The 27,132-nt window shown below is 40.1% G+C and overlaps 2 protein-coding genes across 2 annotated transcripts in view; one reads left to right on the top strand and one right to left on the bottom strand.

Annotated features, from left to right (window-relative positions):
* Window positions 1-27,132, bottom strand: part of RSL24D1 (ribosomal L24 domain containing 1) — a 922,223-nt gene that overhangs the window by 418,635 nt on the left and 476,456 nt on the right. The gene's annotated exons all lie outside the window — the stretch shown is intronic.
* UNC13C (unc-13 homolog C) overlaps window positions 1-27,132 on the top strand; it is a 375,739-nt gene that overhangs the window by 167,651 nt on the left and 180,956 nt on the right. The window contains exons 13-16 of the mRNA XM_050968692.1: window positions 8,047-8,197; window positions 16,948-17,016; window positions 17,931-18,020; window positions 19,933-20,061. Coding sequence (XP_050824649.1) covers window positions 8,047-8,197; window positions 16,948-17,016; window positions 17,931-18,020; window positions 19,933-20,061 — 439 coding nt within the window. The remainder of the gene's footprint in view (window positions 1-8,046; window positions 8,198-16,947; window positions 17,017-17,930; window positions 18,021-19,932; window positions 20,062-27,132) is intronic.

The following is a 27,132-nucleotide window of genomic DNA, read 5'->3' as shown; positions in this document are numbered from 1 at the left end:
CCAGGGCTTTAGGGGGAATTCACCCCTGTGTTTTGGCCACAAAGATACACCAAGAAAAATAGCTGAAAGCAGACAGCAAGCCACACCCCTGATGTAGGGAGTCTCTTTGATAGACTCATAGTCTCCAGAACAGGTGATACACCGTGTGTGTGTTGCGGGGATGGGGGGTACTCCCAGAGTAGGCCAGGGTGGTGAAGGGAGTCATGTTGGGAACAGGGAACAGTCATTCCTATGCTCCAGCTATTCCTCAGCTGCTGACAGGACCATAGACAGGACATACCATGGCAGCTGGGTGCTGGGGTGCCCTAACCAACTCCAGGAGTAAGCTGGACCCTAGCAGCTTTAGGATCAGGAAGCTACAAACTGCATTTCCTTATTCCTTGGATCGGCATGAGGTTTCTTCTGTGGAATATAAGATCAAGAGAGTAGACCAGGACCTTTATTCCCCATCTACTTGGGATGCTTAGGCTCCACTTCTCAAATCATATTTACTACAGTGCTAGTACACTTAGTCACCTATTTGTCTTGCAGTTTTGTGTGAAAAAAGAAAAATATCATCTAATAACACTTAGAAAGGCAATAGAAGAAATTTTATATTTTCAAATGATTTTCCTTATATTCATTTTCTAAAACCCTGCAATATAAGACTATTATTGCAGATCTACTGCTGCTGAAAATATACCACTAAGCTCCCTCATTAACAGCAATTTAAATGTTACATACTTAGAATTTCAACTATGTTGATACAGTAAGGAAACTGCATTTAGATATTTTAAATTATTTTGACACCAAGCTAATTTTATTGCAAAATTGAAGCCAGAGTGCTTGATGTTAATAATCCAGTGCTTTTTAACCATGCTGTGGAAAAATGTAAGCATTTCTAAAGCCTGTAGTTTCATTCTAAAAAATAACTGAGATATTGGCATTTTAATTTGTTTTATCTTACAATACAGTCTAGTCTCATACGGTATCATTTGTGACCTATGGCACTCTTCTAGCCTCTATCATTGCCCCCTGTGCTTTGGCCACTTGATGCACTAGGCAAAATGGCTGAAAACGACTCCCAAAAGCAAAACACAAATTTCCTTTTATTAACCAGGTTACATTGATCTTATGGCTGACCTTAAAAAACCTGGGACTAAGCTTGCAAAGTGTAATTTGTGTGATTAATCCATACTCATAGAAACAGTCCACTTCAGTGAGAGTTCCAGCTCTAAGGAAGTGCCACAATTAAAGGGCTGAGATCCACACCTTGGGCCGGATCCTAGTTCTTTCTATGTCCTCCCTATTCCAACTGCGTAAAGGGGGTCATAAAATTGGCCTAAATCATGATCAGCTTGCAAGAGGAAGGAAAGTGGCTAGAGCACTACTGCTTTCTGGCAATCCACAGCTGTCAGAAAGGGCATTTTGAGGAACATTGCCTGCTGCTGCAAGTTAGAGCAGCACTGAGGTTGCTCTAACTTTCACAGGCAACTTAACCATCCCAAAGCCAGTTTTAGGAACTAGGGAGCTGAAAGGGAAAGTAAAGCTACCTTTGACTTCCTTGCGCCCTCTCAGATTCACACAATTTACTACTAAGCCCAGAGTCAAGGACTGAGGCTCTAGAATGGGCACTGACCTTTCAACTTCATACTTATAGGCAGCCCCACTGAATTCAGGGGAATGACATTATATACATAAGTGTTTGCAGGCTCAAGTCCTAATTCTCTTACATTAGTATATCTCCAGTGAAGTATATGGAATTGTATCGGTGGTCTCTAAACGAGAGGAGCTGGATTGGTATGTCTAGTAGTAACCAGAACTTATCTTGTCTAATAATCTCTTTCCTCCTATTACATTTTAAATAACCAGATTTTATAGTTTTATAATTTGATTAATGCTTTATGCCAGCCAAAAAATATGACTGTAGAATATCTTTTTAGATTTTTTTGACTTAACATAGTACAGTATATTTATGCACATTTATTATCAACTCCTGCTGAGCAGCTATATGTACCTAAAGTTTACAATAGCATGTTCTTTAAACATCTAGGATGGAGTTAATGTGTGTCAGAAAATAAAAACAATATGACAGCAGAGAATAACAAAAAGCCATAAATATTAGATAAAATATTATGACTGTGAATCGTAGGTTAAAAGTAATTCTGCTAAATGGTTGCCTATGGAGAATTCCAGCAAATTTTGCAATTTACAATCTGTGAAGTGCTAAGAACAATTTACATTTATTCCATTCCAAAAAACAGACTCTTAGCTCTTTGGATTCCTATTTCTAAAGTATTTGTCCATGTATTGTTAAATGAACAGCCATTTTAGAGTGAGAGTAACATTTTCATTAAAATAAAAATATAATGATTTCTAAGTCTTGAACTCCTTAGTGCAATTTCTTCCTTTTTAACATTGGTGAATGAATATATTGCTCTTGAAAATGAAGAACTAAAGAAACTGATTTAAACCAAACTTCCCAGTATGGACCTTCAACATCATGGGCATTTCTTGAGCAGGCACCACCGTTTATATTAAATGTTTAAGTGCCAGATTGTGGCCTGGCTTTTTTGATATTCCCTTAATCCCCTGCCTGTGTTACCTACATTGCGGATAACACTTTGAAAAGGGAAGCAGGCCCCTCAGAGCCACAATGACCCCCTTCTGTGCAGGTGGGCTGATCATGGTGGAGATGGGACAGAGCCTTCACACTACCCCCAATGCACTGGCCAGAATAACTGTGCCAAAGAACTGCACTGAACCTATTTCTGGTGCAATTTACTCCCTCCTTGGGGAGCCAGGAGAGAGAGTGTGATTGAGTCACAATCTCTAGCCCAGGCTGCTCCACGGAATGCAGTAACGCCTAACCCTTTCTCAGGGTTGATCATATAGTCTCAATCTAACCTAGAGTGGGTCTTTTGTTGTGGAAAAATGGGATGCAGAATGAGATAATAAATGTCATTTTCATTTATGACCCTAGGGCTAGAGGTTAATTAGAATTGAGCAATGAAAATTCAAAAACGTCGAAAATGGAGGTTTTCAGATTTTTTTTAATTGCTCAATTTCTCTCACAAAAGTGAAATTTTGTTAGCCCATTTTCTCTCAGAAATCTGCCTATTTCCAACTGCATATGCAAAATTTAAAAGAAAAAAATCAGTTTTTTCAGATCAATGTCACTTCCCATCAAAATCATGAGAAATTTCTCATTTACCCTGTTACTGATGTGAAACTAGCAATTTGACAGAAATGTTAATTGTGCAACAGCTTGAAACAAAACTATGAAAAGGTTCATATGTAAAAATAGTTGGATTTGTTTGTACAGCTCTACCTTGAATCAGGGTCTCTAGAAATGAAGGGCAAGTGCAGTAACTCATTCGGGATACCTGCTACGCCCCCACTGTCAATCATACTGTAGTATCCCAGGTAATTAAACCAAAGAATGACATTGGGGAAAATTCTGCTCCTTGAGCAAATGTAGGCTTTCTCCAATGTCAGGGAGAGACAAAAATGCACCTCCAAGGATAGATTTTTTTTTAATTATTTTTAATTATTCCATTCGTTTTTGAAAGATGATGATGGCTCTATACTGTTGGAATATTGAAAGATTTTTTATTAAGATAAACAGCCACTTATTTTTAATGGCCTGGAACATATGCAAAACATGCATTCCTATTCCCATTTTTTATATTTTATAATTGCTCTCTTTTTTTCTGCCTTCGTATATAAGAAAACTCCATTAGTTACGATATAGAGCACTGGAGCCCTTGTCAGTTCAGCAACTGATAAACTCAAAATATTCCTGTCTAGAAAAAACTGTCTAGCAAAAATTCCTTGCACTAGCAAAATGTTTGCTAAGTAGAACAATAGATGGAGAAAGACAAACTGATATATGCAGTGCTTGTGCCTAATGTATTGCTGATATTGTTCAAAGACCTGCTGCACTTCATTTTTTAACGCACATTTCTTTGTATTTGTATTTTTTGAAAAGCGAGGACAAATCTTTAAGAAGTTTGTCTTTGTGTAAATACCATGGCTGTAATGTTGTTAAGGTTAGTACCAGACTGTAATACCTACAGCATTAAAATTAAAGTCCACAAGGTAACCTGCTAAGGAACTACCAGTAGTTACATTTGCACATTGACATTTTTAGAGCACTTCCCAGGATTAGTTTCATGCATTACTGTAGTTGGTGCATGTGTTCCATTTCCTTCTTTTTCACTGCTTACACCCATTTTCATTCTTTTGGACTCCTAATACCAAGTAACTACCCTACTGCTGAGTAAATAGAGTTGGAATGTTTTAGCCTACGTGTATGAGTATTACGCTTCTCAGCTAGTCATACAAAAATAGTGTAAATATTGCATACCGAATATTTGAGCTCAGGCCTTAGGGAGGTTATGATCAATATGCTGATGACCAGTTTAATTCAGGTTTCAAGTGTTAGACCAGATTTTTAAAGGTATAGCATCAGCCCTAGGGGGATGCATCAATTGTTCCAGCCCCACAGCCTAGCTCATGGTTGGGAGTGAGGGATGGATTCATCCCTGCAACCAGTGCTCACTAACCCTTCATGGTGCCTGAATCCTCTGTGTTCTTAGCTATTAAGAATTTTGCAACATATTTTAAAATAACAAAAACTAATTAGAAGGTTAGGTATTTTTGAAGACTTTTATGGCTGCACAAATTAATGACTTGTTTATTTCTTGGAAGTCATGATTTTAAAACAAAACTATAAGGTTACTTGTCTTGAGTTAGTTGCTATAGGGAGTTAGAAAATTGCAGTATAATAATTTTTTCCAGCCAATTGCATTTCAATTACACGGGTCAGTTGATTACATCTTTCGTGTTATATTCTTCTAGAAAAAAACCTAAAATGTTTTAAACTAAAATAAAGAGAAGACATATGGTTGTAGCATTTACTGGTGGTTGGAACATTTGGGGATACATTGGAATCTATTCTGACTTCTTTTGTGATGATCTTGCTCTGAGATCAATGGGATACAAGTCATTGATTCAAGCTCAAATGTCTGTAGCACTGACTAATGTCCTTCCTGACTGGTTAAGGCTAGTGGGGAAAAGCTGTGTCTGGAGGTGCATGGGTGTGGTGTTCTGTTTCATCTAGTGGCATTGAGACCACTTAGAGAGATTAATGAGTTTGCTCAACAGCCTTAGCTAACAACCAGTTGACTTTTAGCTCATGTGGTAGAGGCTCATGCACTAAGCTCCACAGGTCTCCGGTTCGATCCTGCCCCCCCGATGACCAGGGTCTGTCAATGTTACACATGGTGTCCATTTTAGGACATCTCAGGAGTTATGTAAAAAAGATCCAGTATTAGAAATCAGATATACTTAAGTCTGACTCCTGATTGTGGATTCCTGACTCTTGATGCCTGAGACTTGTAATATGGAGGTAGCAAAAGATGGTAATGGGAACAATCTCCTCATCCAAGTGTCTGCCTTGTTGGTGCTGCAGGTTTCTATCTTCTCTTATTCCCTGATGTGTTCATGAAGCAGATAGTGATTGGTACAGGTTTAAACTGATGTATCACCAACATGCTTCTGCTTCATCACTGAGGTTTTCCTCACATCAGTTTGGCAGGCATTTTTGCTTTAATCATTAATAATAATGTATATAGTGTTTGCAAAGAATTTACAAAGGGCCAGTTCCTGAGGTTTGAGTTTTCCTGGGTAAAAAATGAGTAACACCAGTGCCAAACCAAGCATTCAGTAATCATGCCTCAGGCCCACAAAAATCATGAGATTAGCTTAAAAATAATGAAAATTTAAAAATACTCAATTTTATGTTTTTTATATTTGATGCCTGGTTTTTGAGTTCATGTTTTTGAGGTTTTCTCAACAGCCACCAGGGCTAGAAAGTTAGCTTTTCTTAATGAAAGCTGAGATTGTCATGTAATCACATCACTCCAGAAGTTGGGCTCTAAGAAAAACACCTTGCATTGAGAGACTGGTAATCAACTCAAAAGAGTTTTTGGCAACATGACGGCACCCTTGTAAGCACCTCCCTGAAGGCCATTTGCTTTCTCCTCCACCCTTCTCTGTCCCCCCTGGACCCTTCAATCAGAGGTACTCTATCCTCCTCCTGAACCCCTCGTATAGTCTCCTAATTGCCCTCCATGCCAAAGGCTCCCTGCGTCTCATCCTCTGAACATACCATGCCAGGGGCTCCTTTGTGTCCCCAGTGAGGGAACCTCTCCTCCATCACAGAGAGAACTTATTTTCCTCCCCCACCCCCGAAGGAAGTGGGACAGCTGTGTGTCTTCTCTCTTTCTCCTCCTCCCCCACCAAACATGATGCAGGATATAGTGGGGCGGCTTGTTGGGAGGAAGGAAGAAAAGGAAGCTCTCCTCTAGGCTCTTCTCGTTCTCCTTACTGGCTGAGCATGGAGGTGTTGAATGGAGTTTTTATTTCTGAGAGCTGTTCTCACACAGCAGGGGGGTTGAGAGATGGCTGCCCACTGCAGCTGACAGCAGCACTTTTGGCTTTGGTGCTGCTGACCTTTCCACACCAGTCTGAGAGCTAGGAAGGAAGCAGGAGGCAAGAGAGCCCTATTTTCCTCTCTTAGCATCCCCTCTGAAATTATACCTATGCCTGGAAAAGGCCTCTTTTAAGACAGGGAGAGGTTGTGCTTGGTTGACATGAAGAGACAGACTGTTCCAAGAGATCATAGGAATCTGTGTTACTGAAGGCATGATGCCAGGAATGGTACCGTGGATCCTGACAGTCATTTTTCTCTCTCCAGCAGGGGGGTTTGAGCAGTGGCAGCTTTTGGGATCGATCAGTCACAAGCAGATGGAGGAAGCAGTTCAGAGAAGGGATTGGGAGCACCACAGGTGGTGAATAGGAAAGTCGGAAGTTATGAAAGCAATGACATAGGCTGTGTGAAATTAAGTGGGGAGTTCTGGGAATGTAGAGGGATTTAATGTGTTTTATAGACAAGACTCCAGTGACAGGATTGAAGTGGAGGAGGAGATATGGACAAGCAGTGTAAGTGGAAGATGACATTAGCAATGGCATGAGTTAGGATATTTGGCTTAAGTTCACCTATACAAAATGAAGCATTCAATGCTTGTATTATATTCTTTTTTCTGTACAATCTACAGTATTTTGTATTTTTCAAAGTCTTTTTCTTTTTTTTCTTCATTCAAATGAAACAGAAAAGTGTGTACCAACAATAGCATCAACTTTGTTTTAAGTTCAGGAGAAGTGTTGAAATTGAACTCCTCATCCTTTTTTACCTAGTGTTATAATACATCTTTATGACTTATACTATGTTTTTTTAAGTGTTCTGTGACCTTACAGCTGACATTGTGTTCTCATTAGTTTATCAGTAGTCAGAATTACATAGGACAACTATATATAATTAGATGAAACAGAATGATTAGCAATCGATAATGACTCTAGAAGAACAGCATTTATTCTGGGTTTTGCACTCTCACCTGAGTGGAAATCAGATATTCAGTATTTTATTGCCTGGTGCACTACCAATATTGACGTTCTTTTGTTTCTTTTGAGTGTAAAGCAAGATGGAAAGATTTCTAGTGTCAATGATTTTTGGAAGTCCCACTTCTTGGTAATAAAATAGCCTAAAAAATAAGCCTCAATAATACTTTAGAAAAATTTCATCCTCTTTATACTTACCATCCAAACTCTTCCAACCTGAAACTAACCTGGCTGGTGTAGACCCATTGTAGCCTTCTGTGATATCAAATTTTATATTTGATAAACATTTTTCTTTTAATACAGTCAAATATAATACTATACATAATCACATTTTATTTTGAAATTGATACAACAAGTTAACATTTCTAGTTGTATTCAGTTTTGAATCAGCAGTGTACAACCCATAGCAGTAGTATAGATCAGAGCTAGATTCTGATCTCATGTATGCCACTGTAAGTCCCAAGAGTTGCCATTTGGAGCTGATGATGTTACTTGGAATTTACATCAGTGGAAATGAAAGCAGAAGCTGGCCAGAGAACAGTTGGAATGTATCTGCATAGCATACTTCTAATATTTTAATAGTAGTCTCTGTTTGAATTTTAGGCACTTTTCATGTCTGTCTTCTAAATACATGTGTTCTGGAGTTCCAGCAGTGATGAGTACCTTGCTGGCCAACATAAACGCTTTTTATGCTCACACTATTGCTACAACTAATGTGTCTGCCTCAGATCGTTTTGCTGCTACCAACTTTGGTGTAAGTATAATTTCTTTATCCTGGCAATATGATAGAATTCCCAGTATCTACTTTCTAAGAGTTGATGTAGGGATTATAATATTGTCCCTATGACATTAGGGATGATAATATTTTCAAAAGTGTCTGAGGCTGTATCTACACTTGGAGCTAGGGTTGTGATTCCCAGCTCATGTCAACATATTCACGCTAGCTCTCATTGGGCTAGCATGCTAAAAATAATGGTGTAGCCATAGTAGCATGGGCAGCAGTGAATAGCAGTATGGACTAGCTACCCCAAGCACATACTCATAGGGTCCAGGTGCGTTTGTACTTGAGCAGCTAATCTGTGCCACTACTTACTGCTGTCCGTGCTACCTTGGCTACATTACAATTTTTAGTGCTCTAGCTCAATAAAAGCTAGTGTGATTATATCTGCACAACCCTAGCTCCAAGTGTAGCAGTACCCTTAGTCACTTCTGAAAAAGAGACTCAGATGCTTTTGAAAATTTTGCTCCAAGTCTCTTTAATAAGTTAACATTAGCATACTGCGTACTTTGGTCACATCTTTTTTTAAGCTCTTACATACATAAAGATTGGCATGCACATTATTTGTGACATTTTCAATGAAATTCACATCAGAAGAATTTTGTTTTGATTTAAGGTAGAAGCTTACAAACTCATCACAACTCTGTATTAAATCGATAGACCAGTACCTCAGATGGGATATTGGCTTCAGTGGATGTACTTGGACCCAATGGATCTGGCCCTAAATCAGCAGAATAGAACCTTCAGGGAAATTAGCATAGTGACTGTCTTTTAAAAAGCTTATTTTTTGCAGTTTTGCATAAGTCAGTAATAGAGAAACATTATAATGAAGATTCAGCATCTTTTCGGATGAGAGTGTTGCCATCGTTAGTGGAAACACCAACTAAGATTTTTCCCTCTAACTAGTTACAGGAATAATTCTACATATATAATAGAAAGTCAGTGTAGTTGTCTTTCCTTTGTCTCCATCATTAGAGAAAGTGCTTGCAATAATTTTTTTGTCTAAGAAACTAAAAATTACACCTGCTGTTTCAGGTTCAGTACTGAACTCTCTTTCTGAATGCCTCTCTTTTGTAGAAGTAATGGCATCATGACATGACTATTAGAAAACACAAATGATCAAAGTGTGCCAATCCTGTATAGGGAAAGTGAAGTTAAACAGATTTCTGTTTGATTTCATTGGAATGGCTCTTAAAGTTAGACTCCTGGTAGAATAGTTTAAATAGGTTCATACACTATACAAGACAAGAAAGATGGCTTATCAAGGGTCGTTTTCAGTTGTTGAAAACTCAGTATGGAATTAGAGTGTGCTGCGTACTCAGGGCGAGATCATGAGATGATGTAATACCTACTCTCAGGAAGTGGCAAAGCAGTCCAGGAGAGAGATCATGACTCTCCTGGTTCCCCCCAACACCTTCAGGCAGGGAGTAAACTGTGCTGTGTCAATACCTGGCATAGTGTGTACTGCCCGGTGCTTTGGTGGTAATAGAATTAAGGATCTGCTCATTTCTCCAGTCTCCACTTCCCTTCCCCTAGCTACACTGGGGAGGTTGGGGAAGGAAGGGAAAATAGCAGCTCTGGGGAGCCTGCTTCCACTCCCACACTGCTACTTATCATGTGGATAGCCAGAGAAGGGGCACAAACACAATTTGACTCTGAATAATTAATATATTAATTCTTCATTTTTTTTTAGTTTGCATTGCTATTATTTGTATGTTAACCATTTTTTAAGGAATAATCCTCTGATTCATTACCAAATGAAAATACACTAATGATTTCTAAAATATTATTTATTAACACCTATTTTAATAAATTTGGGACTTAATCAAATATCAAACACAATTAATATTAATGAAGTACAAATTGCAGCTGCATGAAGCACTGTCTAGCATTTAAACAAATTAATCGCGATTAATTGTGTGATTAAAAGAATTGTGATTAATCGTGTGATTAATTTCACTGTTAAACAAAGTGTAATGAAAATATTTCCACTTCTGCATGATTTTCAGTTTATTATCAAATAATAAAAATTTGTTGTTGTTTTTTTACAACAGAGGACACAATTTTCAGACTATGGCCAAGAATAATTCCATCTGTGCCTGAAAAAATTTTTTGTAAAGAAAATTCATTCCAAGCTTTTTTCGACAGTATGCAGTAAATCAAATTTAGATTCATAACTGTATTATGTACAGCATTATTACATATTTTCTCCATGAAGGGCCTTGCATGCTTAAATCCATAACTGAAACTAAATATTTGTGGATTAAATGCAAACCAGCACCTTTATGAAGTAGGACTAGTATCTGTCAAACTCATTTGTATAGTAATCTTGTGGAAGAATGATTCTGCTTACCAATGCTGAGCCATTCCAGTGGCCTGATGCTGCAAGTGTTTACCACTGTGAGTGGTTGATTATTAACCCCCATGTCCTACTGGGATAGTACTTACTAACACTAAGACATTTTCTAACGCCCTTTGGCAACTTACTCAGATCATCTTATAATTGTATTTTAAATCATATTTTCAAAAAAAGTCTTAATTGTTGCATCCTTTAAATAAATATTGAACAAATATTGTATTACATTTCCATTTGTTGTTGTTTTAAAATATGTTGAGGTTAGTGGAGCTATTCGAGGTAGCAAGCATTGCAGCCAATAATAAAGATTTGTAGGATCAGATCCCCAGTTTGGTGGCAGCGTCTCCCAGGACTGGGATTCAAACTCAATGCACCTCAGTTTTCCCCTCTATAAAAGAGTAATAATGATATCTGTTGTTGTGAAGATCTGTAAGATTTATAGATGAAAAGTACTATCTTACTATACATTCCTACTATTATTTAATTACTATGTTACCAAATATTCTAACGGTGAAACTTAGATTTGTTTATCCAGGTTCTAATTTTAAAAGTACATTGATGGTTCGTTATTAGGGCTGTCTAGCGATTAAAAAAAAATTGTGATTAATTGTGTGATTAAAAGAATTACTTGTGATTAATCGTGTGATTAATTGCACTGTTAAACAATAATAGAATACCATTCATTTAAATGGTTTAGGATGATTTCCACATTTTCAAATATATTTATTTCAATTATAACAGAGAATACAAATTGTACAGTGATCACTTTATATTTATTTTTATTACAAATATTTGCACTGCAAAAAACAAAAGAAATTGTATTTTTCAATTCACCTAATACAAGTACCATAGTGCCATTTCTTTATAATGAAAGTTGAACTTACAAATGTAGAATTACGTACAAACATAGCTGCACTCAAAAACAAAGCAATCCAAAACTTTTGAGCCTACAAGCCCACTCAGTCTGACTTCTCTTTCAGCCAATCACTAAGACAAAAAGTTTGCTTACATTTGCAGGAGATCATGCTACCTGCTTCTCGTTCACAATATCACTTGAAAGTGAGAACAGGTGTTTGCATGGCACTATTGTAGCTGGCATCGCAAGATATTTACAAGCCAGTAAAGATTCTTAAGTCCCTTCATGCTTCAACCACCATTCCAGAGGACATGTGTCCATGCTGATGATGGGTTCTGCTCAATAACTATCCAAATCAGTGCGGATGGACACATGTTCATTTTCATCTGAGTCAAATGCCACCAGCAGAACGTTGATTTTCTTGTTTGGTGGTTTGGGTTCTGTAGTTTCCGCATTGGAGTGTTGCTCTTTTAAGACTTCTAAAAGCATGTTCTACAACTCCTCCCTCTCAGATTTTGGAAGGCACTTCAGATTCTTAAACCTTGGGTTGAGTGCTGTAGCTATTTTTAGAAATTTCACATTTGTACCTTCTTTGCGTTTTGTCAAATCTGCAGTGAAAGTGTTCTTAAAACAAACAATATGTGCTGCATTCAGTCATAAATTTAATTAATGCAGTATTTTTTACATGAGCATCATCAGCATGAAAGCATGTCCTCTGGAATGGTGGCCGAAGCATGAAGGGGCCTATGAATGTTTAGCAGGCACGGAAGCAGTGCGCGATAGCGTGGCTCGACCTATCCAACGCCTACGGGTCCATCCACCACCACCACATCTTCAGCACGCTACGGGAGTTCAGGATGCCGGAGACCTTTCTACGCCTGATCCGGGAACTCTACAAGGACTGCAGCACCACCATCCGTTCAGTAGAAGGAGAAACCGCCGAGATCCCAATCCACAGTGGCATGAAGCAGGGCTGCCCCCTCAGCCCGATCATCTTCAACCTGGCCATGGAGCCTCTCCTGCGGGCGATCTCAGACTGCGCTGACGGCTTCGACCTGCACGGCGAGACGGTGAGCGTCTTGGCCTATGCGGATGACCTGGTCCTGATCGCGGATGACCCCGAGAGGCTCCAGAACATGCTCAACACCATCGGGAGAGCCGCTGACTGGACAGGTCTCCGCTTTAACACCAAGAAGTGCTCATCCCTCCACGTCGACGGGAGCAAGAGAGACTCGGTGCAGACGACAGAGTTCCAGATCCAGGGCGAGTCCGTCATTCCCCTGGCAGAAGGGCAAGCGTACCAACACCTCGGCACGCCGACGGGCGTCCGCGTCCGGCAGACCCCTGAGGACACCATCCGGGAGATCCTACAGGATGCTGCCAAGATCGACGCATCCCTGCTGGCGCCGTGGCAGAAGATCAATGCCCTCAACACTTTCCTGATCCCCCGCATCGCCTTCGTCTTGAGAGGTTCCGCCACGGCAAAGGTGCCCCTCAACAAGGCGGACAACACCATCCGGCAGCTGGTTAAGCAGTGGCTGTCCCTGCCCCAGAGAGCCAGCAACGAGCTCATATACATTGCCCACAGGCACGGCGGTGCCAACGTTCCCCACATGGGTGACCTCTGCAACATCGCAGTCGTCACACACGCCTTCCGCCTCCTGACGTGCCCGGACACCACTGTAAAGAACGTCGCAGCGGCCGCCCTACGCACCGTCATCGAGAAGCGAATTGGAAGGCCTCCGTCCGGCCCGGATGTAGCCACTTTCCTGAGCGGCTCCCTAGACGGCGAATTCGCCCGGGACGGGGGCGACATCGCCTCGCTGTGGTCCCGTGCCCGCAACGCCATGCGCCAGCTGGGAAAACGACTGGGCTGCTGCTGGGTATGGAGCGAGGAACGGTAGGAGCTGGGAGTCCTGGTGCCGCGGATCGAGACGGAGGGCAACACCATCGTCAGCCCCGGAGCCAGAGGCGTGCTGGAGAAGTCACTGAAGGCTGCTGTCCACGCGCTCTACGTGGACACCTTGAGGAAAAAACCTGACCAGGGCAAGGCCTTTGAGGTGACCAGCAAGTGGGACTCCAGCAACCACTTTCTCCCTGCGGGCAGCTTCACCCGTTTCGCTGACTGGCGGTTCATACACCGCGCCCGCCTGAATTGCGTCCCGCTCAATGGAGCCGTCCACCATGGGAACCGAGACAAGCGCTGCAGGAAGTGCGGATACGCCCTGGAGACCTTGCACCACGTCCTGTGCAGCTGCAAACCCCACGCCAGAGCCTGGCAGCTGTGCCACAATGCCGTCCAGGACCTGCTGGTGAAGGCCATTGCCCCACACCTGGGTGAGATCGCAGTCAACCGCACCATCCCCGACACCGACAGCCTGCTGCGCCCGGACATCGTCGTCATGGCTGAGGAACGGAAAAAGATCATCCCTGTCGACGTGATGATCCCTTTTGAGAACAGGACCCCGGCCCTCCGCAAAGCCCGAGCCCGCAAACTTGAAAAATATGCCCCCTTGGCTGACACCCTGCGGGCAAAGGGCTACGAGGTTTACACCGACGCCCTGATCGTCGGGGCGCTGGGTGCCTGGGACCCCTGTAATGAATGAGTACTTAGGGCCTGTGGGGTGGGCCGTCGCTATGCACGGCTCATGAGACGTTTGATGGTCTCGAACACTATCCGGTGGTCTAGGGACATTTACACAGAGCACATCACCCGCCACCGCCAATACCAGGAGTGAGCCGGTGTGGTTTCTTGCACCCACGGGGGGGGAAGAGGCCTATAAACCCCCCCCTACTGAACCATATCCCCTGAGCCCTAAACCCACTGAACTGGATTCCACCATGTGAGGGTCATCCTGTCCCCATTACCCTGCCCGCTTACTTATACTCATGACTGCGTATAACCCACGGTATGAGCGATGTACCCTCACTGCTTCCTTACTGCTTCCTGATCCCACCCACTGTACACCCCGCATTGGGGACCTTACAGTCTGTATATGTTATGTGCTAACCAATTTCCAAATACCAGCGTCCCCTTATACTCTGTATGTTGCCCCCAATGACCAATGCTGACGCTTCAAACTCTTTGTATCATCTTTATTTAAATATTCTCTAATAAACTTTTATATCTGACACAGAAATACTTTGCAATGCTGGCTACAAAAGTCCTTTGCGAATGCCTGTTCTCACTTTCTGGTGACGTAAATAAAAAGTGGGCAGCATTATCTCCTGTAAATGTAAACAAACTTGATATTCTATTGTTTAACAGTGCAATTAAAACTGCAGTTAATTGTGATTAATTTTTTTGAGTTAATTGCATAAATTAACTGCTATTAATCGACAGTCCTATTTGTTATGAAATCATTCTGGCTCTTATACTTTTGTTGAAATGGCACTCTACTGTTTCAACAAAACCCTTTATCAGATGTTTTATGTTTGATCCAGCTTTTGAAATGTAAAGTTTTGCTGTTTATTTCACCCTGGATTTTCTCTTCTTTATTTCCATTTTGCTAGTGATTAGAACATTTTTCTTTTATCCTCAGCTTGGAGGGGCAGATTAAGTCCTCTCTCCGATGTTAATGCCAATTTACCTTTGACGCAAATACCAATCCAATTCATAGTTCAACAGATGGGTAGAAAGACAGTATTAAAACATCCCTAATAGAGGTTCTGGGCTCTGTTTTCAAACAATTGACTTATAGGCAAAATATAAGATTATTTTTCTCATTTCTGAAGCCCTCTGGGTCAGGTTGCATGATAGTGGATAGCTGTGCACCATTCATCAAAAAGAACATCCCAAATTCAAGTCCTCAAGCCTACATCTGGGATGGATTTGCCTGAGTATTTCGGTGGAAATTTATAACATGGCAAAAACATCCTCTTATGTTGAACACTTAATAAAACTATGCCAGATCAAAGGCTTTACGTGTAAGTTAGTACTCCCCTGACATATGAGAGAGAGCATGCAAGTTATACCGTGGTCACATCATTGCATAGTTGAGAAGTGTGATAGAGGTCAGAACATATGTTTATGGATATCAGATCTTGCTACTTCCAATGGTCTGTATCCTTTGCGTATTCTGATGGTGTAACTGCATGTTTCTTTGCAATTGGATAGGGAGTGTAAGTGTTTCAACACAAAGCATGAAAGGCATACAACTCTTATTAACATTACTGGGACTCACACAGCTCAGTTGTGTGTATTGGACCTTTATATGCCAAAATCACAAGTCAATCTCCATTTTCAAAGGGAAAAGCTATTGCTCAGATAGGTTTCACAAGGCCACCAACTCTAATGGATCATTGTCTGGGTACACAGCAAGAAGGACAGAAGACACTTGTTATGGATTTTAATCAGGCCACAACTTTATTATATAGATGTCTGGCACTACCTGGCAGATAAAGTGTACAGTGCAGGCAAATCCATATTTATTTACATCAATTCTCCGGCGCATCCACCAGCTCCCCTTTGTTTCCATCTGGGTCCCCCAGCCAGTGGCAGCTCCAGGCACCAGCAAGCCAAGTGCATGCTTGGGGCAGTAAGCCACTGGGGGCGTTCTACCGGTCGCCATGAGGGCGGCAGGCAGGCTGCCTTTGGCGGCTTGCGTGCAGAGGGTCCACTGGTCCCGCAGCTTCGGCGGACCTCCCGCAGGCATGTCTGCAGAGGGTCTGCCGAAGCCACGGGACCAGCAGACCCTCCGCAGGCAAGCCGCCGAAGGCAGCCTGCCTGCCATGCTTGGGGCGGCAAAATGCCTAGAACCGACCCTGCCCCTAGCTGACCCATGGCTTAGACCTTACCATCCACCATCCTCGTAAGAGGGTTAAGGTGGGCTATGAGAACAGGGGGCGTTGGCTGCCTGCCGTACCAATTGTAGGAGTTCCCAACTCCCTCACGCATTCTGTATTTTTACCTCCTTGCTAAAAATCCCCTGTGCAAACAAATAATGTGCCCTACAGTTTTAAAAGATCAAGCAGAGTTTTGTAAGGAGCTGAATACAGAAACAGAACAAGCTGATCTTTTCTGACAAGCCACACACCCATCACTGAAAACCTTGGAACTTTAATTTGAATTGCTACTGTTGTTGTTCAGAGTCTTCTGACAATATGTTTTCAGTTTCCCCAGGTATTTTTGTTTTAATTATTTACTTAACAACACATCAATTATTAAGATAAAGGAAAGCAGTTTAGGGGAAAGACTGCTGTGCATCACTAATGCATTTTAAGGCTGCATGATGGTGAATGAATGCCAGAAATTTGTGCTATATTAGATGAATCATGAAATATGGCAGAAGGCATAACACACTTACGGTTTCTGATATACTTACTGTTATGTCAGACCAATGCTTTTATACAAATAAATTGAAAACTGCACACTTTCCAAACAGATCCAGAATGGAAGGCAGCAGATTGTACGCTTTGTTATAAATATGTAGGCTGTAGATTTACACACATAACTGCAGAAACTTGGCACCCCATTGTGTCTCATGTGCAAATGTTCATGTCTTCTTTGTACAGAGGGAAAAGTTCATAAAACTGCTGGATCAATTGCACAATTCACTGAGGATTGACCTATCTAAATACAGGGTATGTACAACAGATCCTACCGAGGGACGAAATCATACATTGTGTAATATAAATATATCAGTGCACTTTATCTGCTTAGACCAGTTTTAGACATTAGTATCTAGTCTGACATGAAGTTTGAAAGAATAAAGGTGCTCACACTGTATCATCAATCCTTGAATTAGAATTCAAATTTTAGGACGTCAGTGTTTTGATAAAACCATATTTTCTGTTCCTTCTTGAGATTAAGAGCTAAGAAAAGAGAGTCATAGTGTGATATTACAACTGGTGGGGCAGTTTTTTAAAGTTTAGAAAATCAAAAGTTTCATTCAGCATAAGTGTCTGTCTGTGGGTTCCTTCAGTGTTGAAGAATGATATCCACTCCCTATCAGACTATAACGATAGTTGACTAGTCCTTTGATGATATGAGGCCATTAAATGACCACCAAAAATGTTTCCTGGCTATCAATCTGCCTGCTAATCTAGGGAACTCAGTATTTCACATAAATTCCAATTAATTATGCTTATTATGAAACTACTAACTTTATTTCTGGAACTGATTTATACATGATGGAGAGCAAATAAAAGAGTTTCCTTTAAATCATGAACAGTGTTTCTTTAACCTTCTCATTGCAGTATTTTCTATGAGATTTTTAGAATTGGCAATGCAATATTTTAAAACGTACATATTGTTATCACAGGCCCTAAGAGTTCCAAAAATGGTCAGTTTGGGCCTAACTCTGCTCCCATTGATGTCACTAGGCATTTAACCATTGACTTCAATGGGAGTGTAGATGGACCAACAGCAAGCGTGGTTGATAATCCCACCCACTGTGTTTATGGCATTCTTTGTTTCCCTGAAAGTTTTTTTTTCTTAACATATTAAGGGTCTCGTCCTTAACCTTAAACTTATTTCCTTTTCCCCGATTAACTAGGATAATTTTCCTGCCAGCAATTCTGAAAGGCTTCAGGACCTGAAATCAACAGTAGACCTGCTAACCAGCATTACTTTTTTTCGAATGAAGGTACCACACTTTATCTCTGTTACTGGCATCAGAGAAACATAGTGCACATTTATTTTCTAGGAAAGCCACACTGTATTTGTTGCTCTTGATCATTACTATGAAACCTCAATGATTAAGTTGTGCTCTTGATATCTTAGTTTGATGAATCCTGCACTGAAACTCAATTTAAGATACAGACCATCACTGGTTATAGTCTCTAAATATATTTCAGCTGCTTTAGTTTTAAATTAAATCCCTAAGCTTTCTGAAGATCTAGCTAAATGGAAATCTTATACTGAAAGAATGCAAAAGGGAGAGAATGCAGAAGTGATGCAAACTATCTTTATCTTTCTCTGGTTTAACTGAAGAGAGATTATTGAACTGTAGCTCCTAAGAATATACAGTAGAACCTCAGTTACAAACACGAATGGAAGTTGTTCGTAACTGAAATGTTCATAACTCTAAACAAAATGTTATGGTTGTTCTTTCAAAAGTTTACAACTGAACATTGACTTAATACAACTTTGAAACTTTACTGTGCAGAAGAAAAACACTGCTTTTAACCATCTTAATTAAATTAAACAAGCACAGAAACCGTTTCCTTACCTTGTCATCTGTTCAATGCTACGAGCATTGCTGTTTTCATCTCTTCAATGCTATGAGCAACTGCTTTGCAAAGAGACTCTTTCTTTGGTGGTAGGACTCCAGAAATTGCTTTTCTGATGCAGAAGTTACGTCTGAGTTAATGTTTTACCTTTACATAGCTGCAAATATTACTCACCTAGTCTGTCGAATTAGCACTTTGTTGACTTTTTATCATTGTTCATTAACAGGAAGCCATTCAAGGAGAGAAAGTATTACTGTTCAAATGACAATTGTCCTGTTTGCCCTTTGTATCTAGCAATATTAGAAAATAAAAATCATTCTACCGGAGAAAGCAAAATAACTCCCAATCTCTAACATTTGTTTAAACTCAGTTAAAATTAGGTTTAAAGCTTTTCCATTGGAGTAAGATTAGGGCTAGGTTTTGTGAATAGAATAAGCTGAAAATCAAACAAAAGCAGTTGTAACACCTAAGGTATTTATCAGGAAGAATAATGTTTCCTATTGGAAACTATGTCCTAGTATTATTTCAAACATCAAAAAGAGGCTAATGACATTAGGCCCAAACCTACTTACCATAGATATACAAGCAGTCAACATCAAGGTGATTGTGAATAAGGTGAGCAAGATTTCCCCATGATAAGGAAAAAATACACATTGCTACAACTGGCTCAAAATATAGAAACACAAATCAAAATTTTCAATTTTTGTTAATCTAATAGCATGTTAACAGACACATCCTGTTAGCATCAAGAGTAATATTTCAGTAACACTTATGAGCTTCAGTAATGGACTAGGACTCTGTTGGGCTCAGTGTCGTACAAACACAGAACAAAAAGATGGACTATTGAGGTGAAAGTCAGCTTACCTAGATGTATTTTAATGGATAGGTTAAATGTTTATAGAAACCAATGCTTTAAAAATATGTAGCTGTTTGTGGACTAAGACACTGATTCAAAAGAGCATTCCTATTCGGGAAAACATTTAAAGATGTGCTTAGCTGCTTTCCTGAATAAAGGCCTAAAGGCAAGATCATGCAATCGCTTAGGCATGTATTGTACTTTCCTCATGTGAATAATCCTACTGAAGTAAACTTCAATGTGGGACTACTCCTATGCTTAAAGTTAAGCATGTGTTTAAGTGTTTCTCTGGACTGAGGCTACAGTGCATAAATCGATGTACTTTTTAATATTGTATTGATCTTTATTATATTTCATTGCTCCCAATTCTGCATTGGACAGATAGCTCACTACACATAATGTACACATTTTTCTAGTCCAGCTGTTTCTGAAATTCTCTTATTTTCTGATTTTATGAAATATTCTATAAGGTCCTGGAATTGCAGAGTCCACCTCGAGCCAGTATGGTGGTTAAAGACTGTGTCAGAGCTTGCTTAGACTCTACCTACAAATATATTTTTGACAACTGCTATGAACTCTATTCCCAGCTAATGGATCAGGTAAGACCAACTCTGGAATTTCTCGATGCCTTTGTTCATACTTTTTTTGTTGGTTTATATAAGGCAGGTAATAATACAATAAATACAGAACAAAAAGAAACCAGTTGTCCAATACATTCAAATAGTCCCATTTCATATAAGGACCCTGCCTAATTCTGTTATATCTGTAGAGGAAGGAGTAAGAAGGGAGGAAGCAAGGTATAATAAACAAACTCACAGATGGGTTATGAACACTAAAATAATTAACTAGATGAGTATCAAAATGAATGTAAAAATGTCAATCCAAAAATCTATTTCCTTGCATGGGGCAAGAAAGTAAAAATGTCCATGACTTTATGGAAGAAGAAATTAGATTTGATTACTGTATGAGGTCTGTAATGGGAAAATAGAAAAAAAATCTCATATTTCTTCAAACAATGTAATGGCTCGCCTATAGCCAGTGAAGTGTTTTTCACTTCACTGGCTATAGGCGAGAAGTCTTACAACCATTTGCTGAAAGTGGTATGTCATCTTTCTTGTGCCTTAGATTTATATTTTAATAACTAAGGGTTTGGCTACACTTGCGAGTCACAGCGCATTAAAGGAGCCCTGGGCGCACTAGCTCACTCCCCGTCCACACTGGCAAGGCACGTAGAGCACTCTGACTCCACGGCTAGAGTGCTCCTGGTACTCCACTTCGGCTAGTAGAAATAACGTTTGATGCACCCCCACTGGAGCGCCCCAGCATCAGTGTGAATGGGGTGCTGCATTATTGCACTCTGATCAGCTTCCGGAAACTTCCTATAATTCCCTTAAGTCAAGTGGCCACTCTTGTCATTGTTTTGGATATGCCCTTTGAAAGCTCCATTTGACAGCCATTACTGTCAAAGCGGCCTTTACTGTGGAATGCTGTGTGTGTGAGACAGAGAGAGGCGGGGTGGGAGGGGGAGGTCTGCTGCTGTCTGAACTTACAAGACAGCTTGCTGACATGCTCTCAGCTCCCCCAAAACCCACTTTCTCTCTCTCCCCACATACACACAACCCACTCCCTGTCACACTCCACTCCCTTCCCATTTGAAAAACACGTTGCAGCCACTTGCATGCTGGGATAGCTACCACAATGCACTGTTCTCTGTGGCCATTGCAAGAGCTGCTAATGTGCCCACACCAGTGCATTGGCAACTGTCAGTGTGAACAGACTGCAGCGCTTTCGCTACTGCGCTTTACGAAGGCTGGTTTAACTCAAAGTGCTCTACATCTACAAGTGTAGCCATGCCCTAAGATACATGCTTGGGGACCACTTTTTGTATTTACCTGAGGAGAAGGGAAATTCGGAACTGTTATTAAAAAAGAATAGTGTTACTGCTAGAAAATTTTTGAATAAGGGTCTATCAAATCTTAGAAATCAATACAAAATAATATAGCCTTTGTCATTTTCCAAATACCACCACAAACCCTTGTAGATGTCACTTTTTTCTGTAAAGTGCTCAGTCCATTTGATAAATGTTAAAATGATTAAGTTCAGACCTCTGACCTGCAAAATACCCATGCCTATGTAGAACACCATTGATTTCCCTGTGTATCATTTGTACGATACATTTGCCCTGTTGTGAATGTTTGACTGGAAATGATATTTCAGTGACTATTCCCACATTGGAAAGAGTAAATTATCCAGTTAGGAAAAGACATATATGCTGTAGAGTGTATCCCATATAAGAACATGCATATTATATATGATTAGATACAGCAAAAGCAAACTGCAGTCAGACTCAAATACGTTCTGACATGCGTCTGTCTGAGTTCAAGAAGAGCAATACATTGAGTCCATGTTGTTCTGAAATGAGAAAGGACTAGCTATGTTGTTTGTCCTGTTTTATGAGCAAACGAATTTATCTCTAGATATCAAACCTTGAGTCAGATAACCTTTCAATAGTACCCTTGAGCAAAACATTTCCTCTCCAAAAATCAATGGAGCGAATTGAACTGCATTAAGGTCTGTCTGATAAAACACAAGATTCAGTAACTTTAAGCCTCCGAATACATAAAGAGTGTATATTAGTGAAAGAAATACTTCACATTTTTTATTTGTTCACCCTTGAGGAGTTATTGACTATTTTGTCAATACTGAGAGTGTTTCCTTTTACATGAGAGCCAAGGACTTTTTTATATTGTGCTTCAAAAAAGGCGGAAAAAAGGTTGTAATGGAAGCGCCTCATGTCTTGATATTGTAACACCCACACATTTATCAGAGCCCTGTGATAATACACCAAGAAATGTTAAGGATACAGTGCTGAATCTCCATTTCCACTAACCATAAAGATATATAGTTTCATAATACCTGTTTTATTTGCTTTCTATAAATAAAGTATGAAAATCTAATTCAAATCTCATTCAAATATTAAAGTGTTAGAGTATTATTTAAATATTCCTGTGAAAAGACAATGCATGTGATAAGACATGGTGCATTGCAGCAGGCTCTGCTGCATCAATGATTTTGAGAAGGAGGCTTCCAGTAGCCTTCCTGGACCATACGGTTATGTCCCCAACTCAGGCACATAGTTAGGCACATGCTTAATTTCAAGCGCATGTTTAAGTCCCAATCAATTGAAGAGATGCTTTCCTAAATCAGGGCCTGAAGGAAGAAGAGAATGTTCTCTGAGAGAGCTTTTTACTGCAGTATTAAAACTATTTCTCTGTGTTAAACCATCTGTGCATAATGTATCGCTGTTTCTTAAGAAACAGTAGTTTTACTACTGGACTACTAGAAAAAAAATTTTTACTATTCCAAAGAAAAATTCTCTAAGTTCAATGACAGAAAGCAAAGAGTAGAAATAAATGGGCAGTTTTCAGAATGGAGAGAAGTAAACAGCGGTGTCCTCCAGGGATCTGTACTGGGACCAGTTCTGTTCAACATTTTCACAAATGAACTGGAAAAAGGGGTAAACAGAGAGGTGGCAAAATTTGCAAATGATACAAAACCACTCAAGATAGTTAAGTCCAAAGCAGACTGTGAAGAGTTATAAAGGGATCTCACAAAACTAGGTGACTGGTTAGCAAAATGGCAGATGAAATTCAATGTTGATAAATGCAAAGTAATGCACACTGGAAAACCTAATCCCAACAAAATGATGCGGTTTTAAATTAGCTCAAGAAAGAGATCTTGGAGTCATTGTGGATAGTTCTCTGAAAACATCCACTCAATGTGTAATGGCAGTCAAAAAAGCTAAACAAAATATTAGAAACCATTAGGAAAGAGATAGATAATAAAGACAGAAAATATTATAATGCCACTACATACATCCATGGTATGCCTACACTGTGACACTATACCCCGTATTCTTCATAGTAAAATTATTATGATATGATTATGGCATAATGATGATGTGTTTTATGCAAGATAAAGCATGTGAGATATCATTGAAAAGGTTATAAATTACTGAATATGATTGTCCTACTTGTATGCAAATATCATTTTGGTATCTGAAGTTAGGAATATTGTCTATGTATCTATTACAAATGTGTTTACACCTGGGGAATGCTCATTAGGCAAAAGACTTTCAGTCTAAATGTCTGGCTGGGAAGGACCATTAGGGAGAACAATAGGTCTTAGAAGAAGGAGATAATCTCCCATTGGGGAGCCTTCCTGAGGTCACTACAAACAGCCTCCAAGTCATGGCTGTGACAAGATCACCTGGTACTGGACTCCATCTTGGAATACCAGTGTTCTTCCACTACTTAAGGCAGGGGAGTGACATTATTGAGGTTCTTCACTGACTCCCTGCCCAAAGGAGACTTTTTTGAAAACACCTGAGGAACAAGGACTGAACTGGAGGGAAGTGCTAGACCCAAGCTAGAGGAGTTTCTAGCAGTGAAAGGAATACCTAGGGTTTCTAAGTTGCAAGCAAGGGCAGCTGGCCCCTTAAGAATCTCTGCAACCAGCTTAAATCATCATTTAGTGTGAGAATTTACTACTCAAATTCAATCTCTTTACTATATTAAATTTAGATTGTGTTTTTGTTTATTTGCTAGGTAACCTGTTTTGATCTGTTTGCTATCCCTTATAATCATTTAAAATCTATCTTTTTGTAGTTAATAAATTTCTTTTTGCTTTATCTAAAACTAGTGTGTATGGGAGTCATAACTTGTGGCAGAAAGCTGTGTATATTCCTCTCCACATCGAGGGACGGGGCGAATTTCATGAATTTACATTGTACAATTCTCTGTTCAGCGCAAGATGGTATAATTTTGGGTTTACCCTCCAGACGGGGGTGTGCCCTTTAGCTGGGCAGTTCCTTAGCTGAAGCCTTCCCATGCAGAGCTGATCTCAGCATCTGTATGTAGCTGCAGCTGGGTGTGTCCCTACCTATATGTGTGCTGAAGGGGGCTTGAAAACCTGTCACAGTATTACAGTGTAAAGGGAGCCCAGGCTTGTAGGTCAGGCGGGCTCAGTGGTACCCCAGTTCCATGTGGCACCGCGGGGGAAAATCTCAAAAAAGATATATTGGAATTGGAAAAAGTACAGAAAAGGGCAACAAATATAATTAACAACATGGAACAGCTTTTGTATGAGGAGAGATTAAAAAGACTAGGACTTTTCATCTTGGAAAAGAGATGATTAAGAGGAGATATGAGAGAGGTCTATAAAATCATGACTGGTGTGGAGAGAGTGAATAAGGAAGTGTTATTTACTCCTTCTCATAACACAAGGGTTACTCAGTGAAAATAATAGGCAGCAGGTTTAAAACAAACAAAAGAAGTACTACTTCACACAAAGCATAGTCAACCAGTGGAACGCTTTGCCAGGGGATGTGGTGAAGACCAAAGCTATAAGAGGGTTAAAAAAAGAACTAGATAGCTTAATGGAGGATAGATACATCAATGGCTATTAGCCAATAGAGGCAGGAATGCAACCCCATGCTCTGAGTGTCCTTAGCCTCTGATTGCCAGAAGCTGGGAGTGGATGACGGGATGGATCACTCAATTGCCTGTACTATTCATTCCCTGTGAAATACCTGTCATTGGCCAGAAGACAGGATACTGGGCTAGATGGACCAGTGGTCTGACTGCCTATGGCCATTCTTATGTTCTGAGAATACTGGAGCCAAAATCCAATTGACAAGTCAATGGGATTTAGAATAAGTGCCTGAATCCCTTTTGAAAATGATATTTAGGCTCCTAAATCAGTTAAGCATTGTACACAGGGCACTGTAATGCCTACATACCTTTAAAAATGTGGGCCTGGGTCACTTCTGAAAATGGGACTTAGATACTTCTTTTGTCTTTGTATCTCTATGGAAAGATAAGGACCTCTCAGATTTAATCTCTTTGAGCTAATCTGTTATTTTCATAGTTTACTTTATTTTATTTTTTCTGTTTCCCAACCAGCTGTACTTGCACATACAGTCTAAAGGGCTGAGGTTCCCTATAGGTGAAATAAATTCAGTGTAGACAGCTCCCTTTGGCCTAGTCAGGGACCCAGAATTGCGGCACTGAAAGGTGTGGTGGAATGGTTGGGTTGGAGGCTTTGATTGATGTCTTTGTCAAGGGATGAGGATATTGATGCAGGCCAAGCCTGTGATCTTTACAAAGGATTTTAATGTATTTGGGAAGGTGCTAAGATACTTAAATCTCATGGCACTTGGAATAGTGTTTTTTGGAAGAAAGTGCTGTATGGCTGAACATTTGAACATAGTTGCTCCTTAGATTTCTGTAAGATGTAAACTTTGCTGCAGTTTTTGCTGTTCAGTATCCATCTCTCCTAAATCACAGTAGGAGTTGCAGGAGGCTAATTGTAAATTACTAGGGAAAATATAGAGAGTAATTCTCCCCTAAATTGCTCTTCCAGCAAGGAAATAACCAATCCTTAAACTCCAAATTTCTCCTGACTGCTCAGAAGTCGTGGCAATATTATTTAGGACAGAAGATCAGTCACTGAATGGATTAGCAATGTCTCAAGCTGAAAATAATATACTGAGCGCTATGTACAGAAAGAAGTGTGTTCTAGTGACTCAGAGCAAGAGATGGATAGAGAACTCTTAAAGTCAGCGGAACTTCCCATGTGCTTAAAGTATATGAACACGTGTTTCCAGGAGCAGCACCATAGTGGTTTTTCAGCAATATGATTCATTGATGCAATTCTGCTTGATATTAGCCATGACGTTTGCTTCTCTTGTGGAGATCATGTCATCTTCTGCTGTGAATTTTGGAGCAGTGACTGTATGCGGCAGTGGCATGGACCCAGATTGCATTAAAAAGTTTTAAACTGATTTGTCATTGCTTGTTATTGATTGCCACCACAGGGTAGCAAAAAAGTTCTGAAATGATTTAAATTCCTATTAAAGTACCTGGAATTGATCCTCATTTCAGTACCTTGAGACCATTAGATAAAACATGCAAATAATTTAAGTATAATTTGCGAACCATAGAGAATATTCATTTCTAATAAATTGTGTTCTAATGTACAAAATTCTACTCAGATGCCTGGTCTTTTCTTTCTTTGTTTCCTTGAGATTGAAATAATGGACAAAACACAAAAGAGAAGGTTTTAAAAACACTGAAACTACTGGACATTTCACAAAAAGGGTTATGTGAGGCCAAATCCTAGCTCATGGTCATGTTGCAAATATGCAGGACCTCAGATGGGGAGGGAAAGGTGCCTCTAAACTATTCCATGGCTTCTGGAACTCATAAATTAATAATGAATCAGTCTTTGATTGAGTGTTTGTCTGTGCATTTATTCTCCACCAGATTAAATTGCACAGTGTGTAACAGTCTGAGTTAGTAGGAGGAACAGTTGCTGAGCATCATAGTTTTTTGCCACATAACTATTCTTCTACCGCAGTCCTGGAGGCGTCTGCAGACAGAAATGACCCCCGCGTAACGCAGAGAAGCCAAATAGCTGCTTTAAATTATGTTTGCTACCGCAGCCCTACAGAGACCACTGCACAGGCTGAGGATCACCGGAGTGGGTCACATTCTGCCTCCATATACTATCACCCACACTATACCCTGCCAAGTGGGGAGGAACTGGAGGAATTGCTAGAAGCTGAAAATCTCACGCCACTCAGAAGTTTTTGCTGCAGACAAAGAAAA

This window comes from Gopherus flavomarginatus, chromosome 9 (genome assembly GCF_025201925.1).
Source record: "Gopherus flavomarginatus isolate rGopFla2 chromosome 9, rGopFla2.mat.asm, whole genome shotgun sequence".
NCBI classification, from domain to species: domain Eukaryota; kingdom Metazoa; phylum Chordata; order Testudines; family Testudinidae; genus Gopherus; species Gopherus flavomarginatus.
The sequence above is the reverse complement of the archived record's forward strand: the minus strand, read 5'-3'. Positions and strand labels throughout refer to the sequence as shown.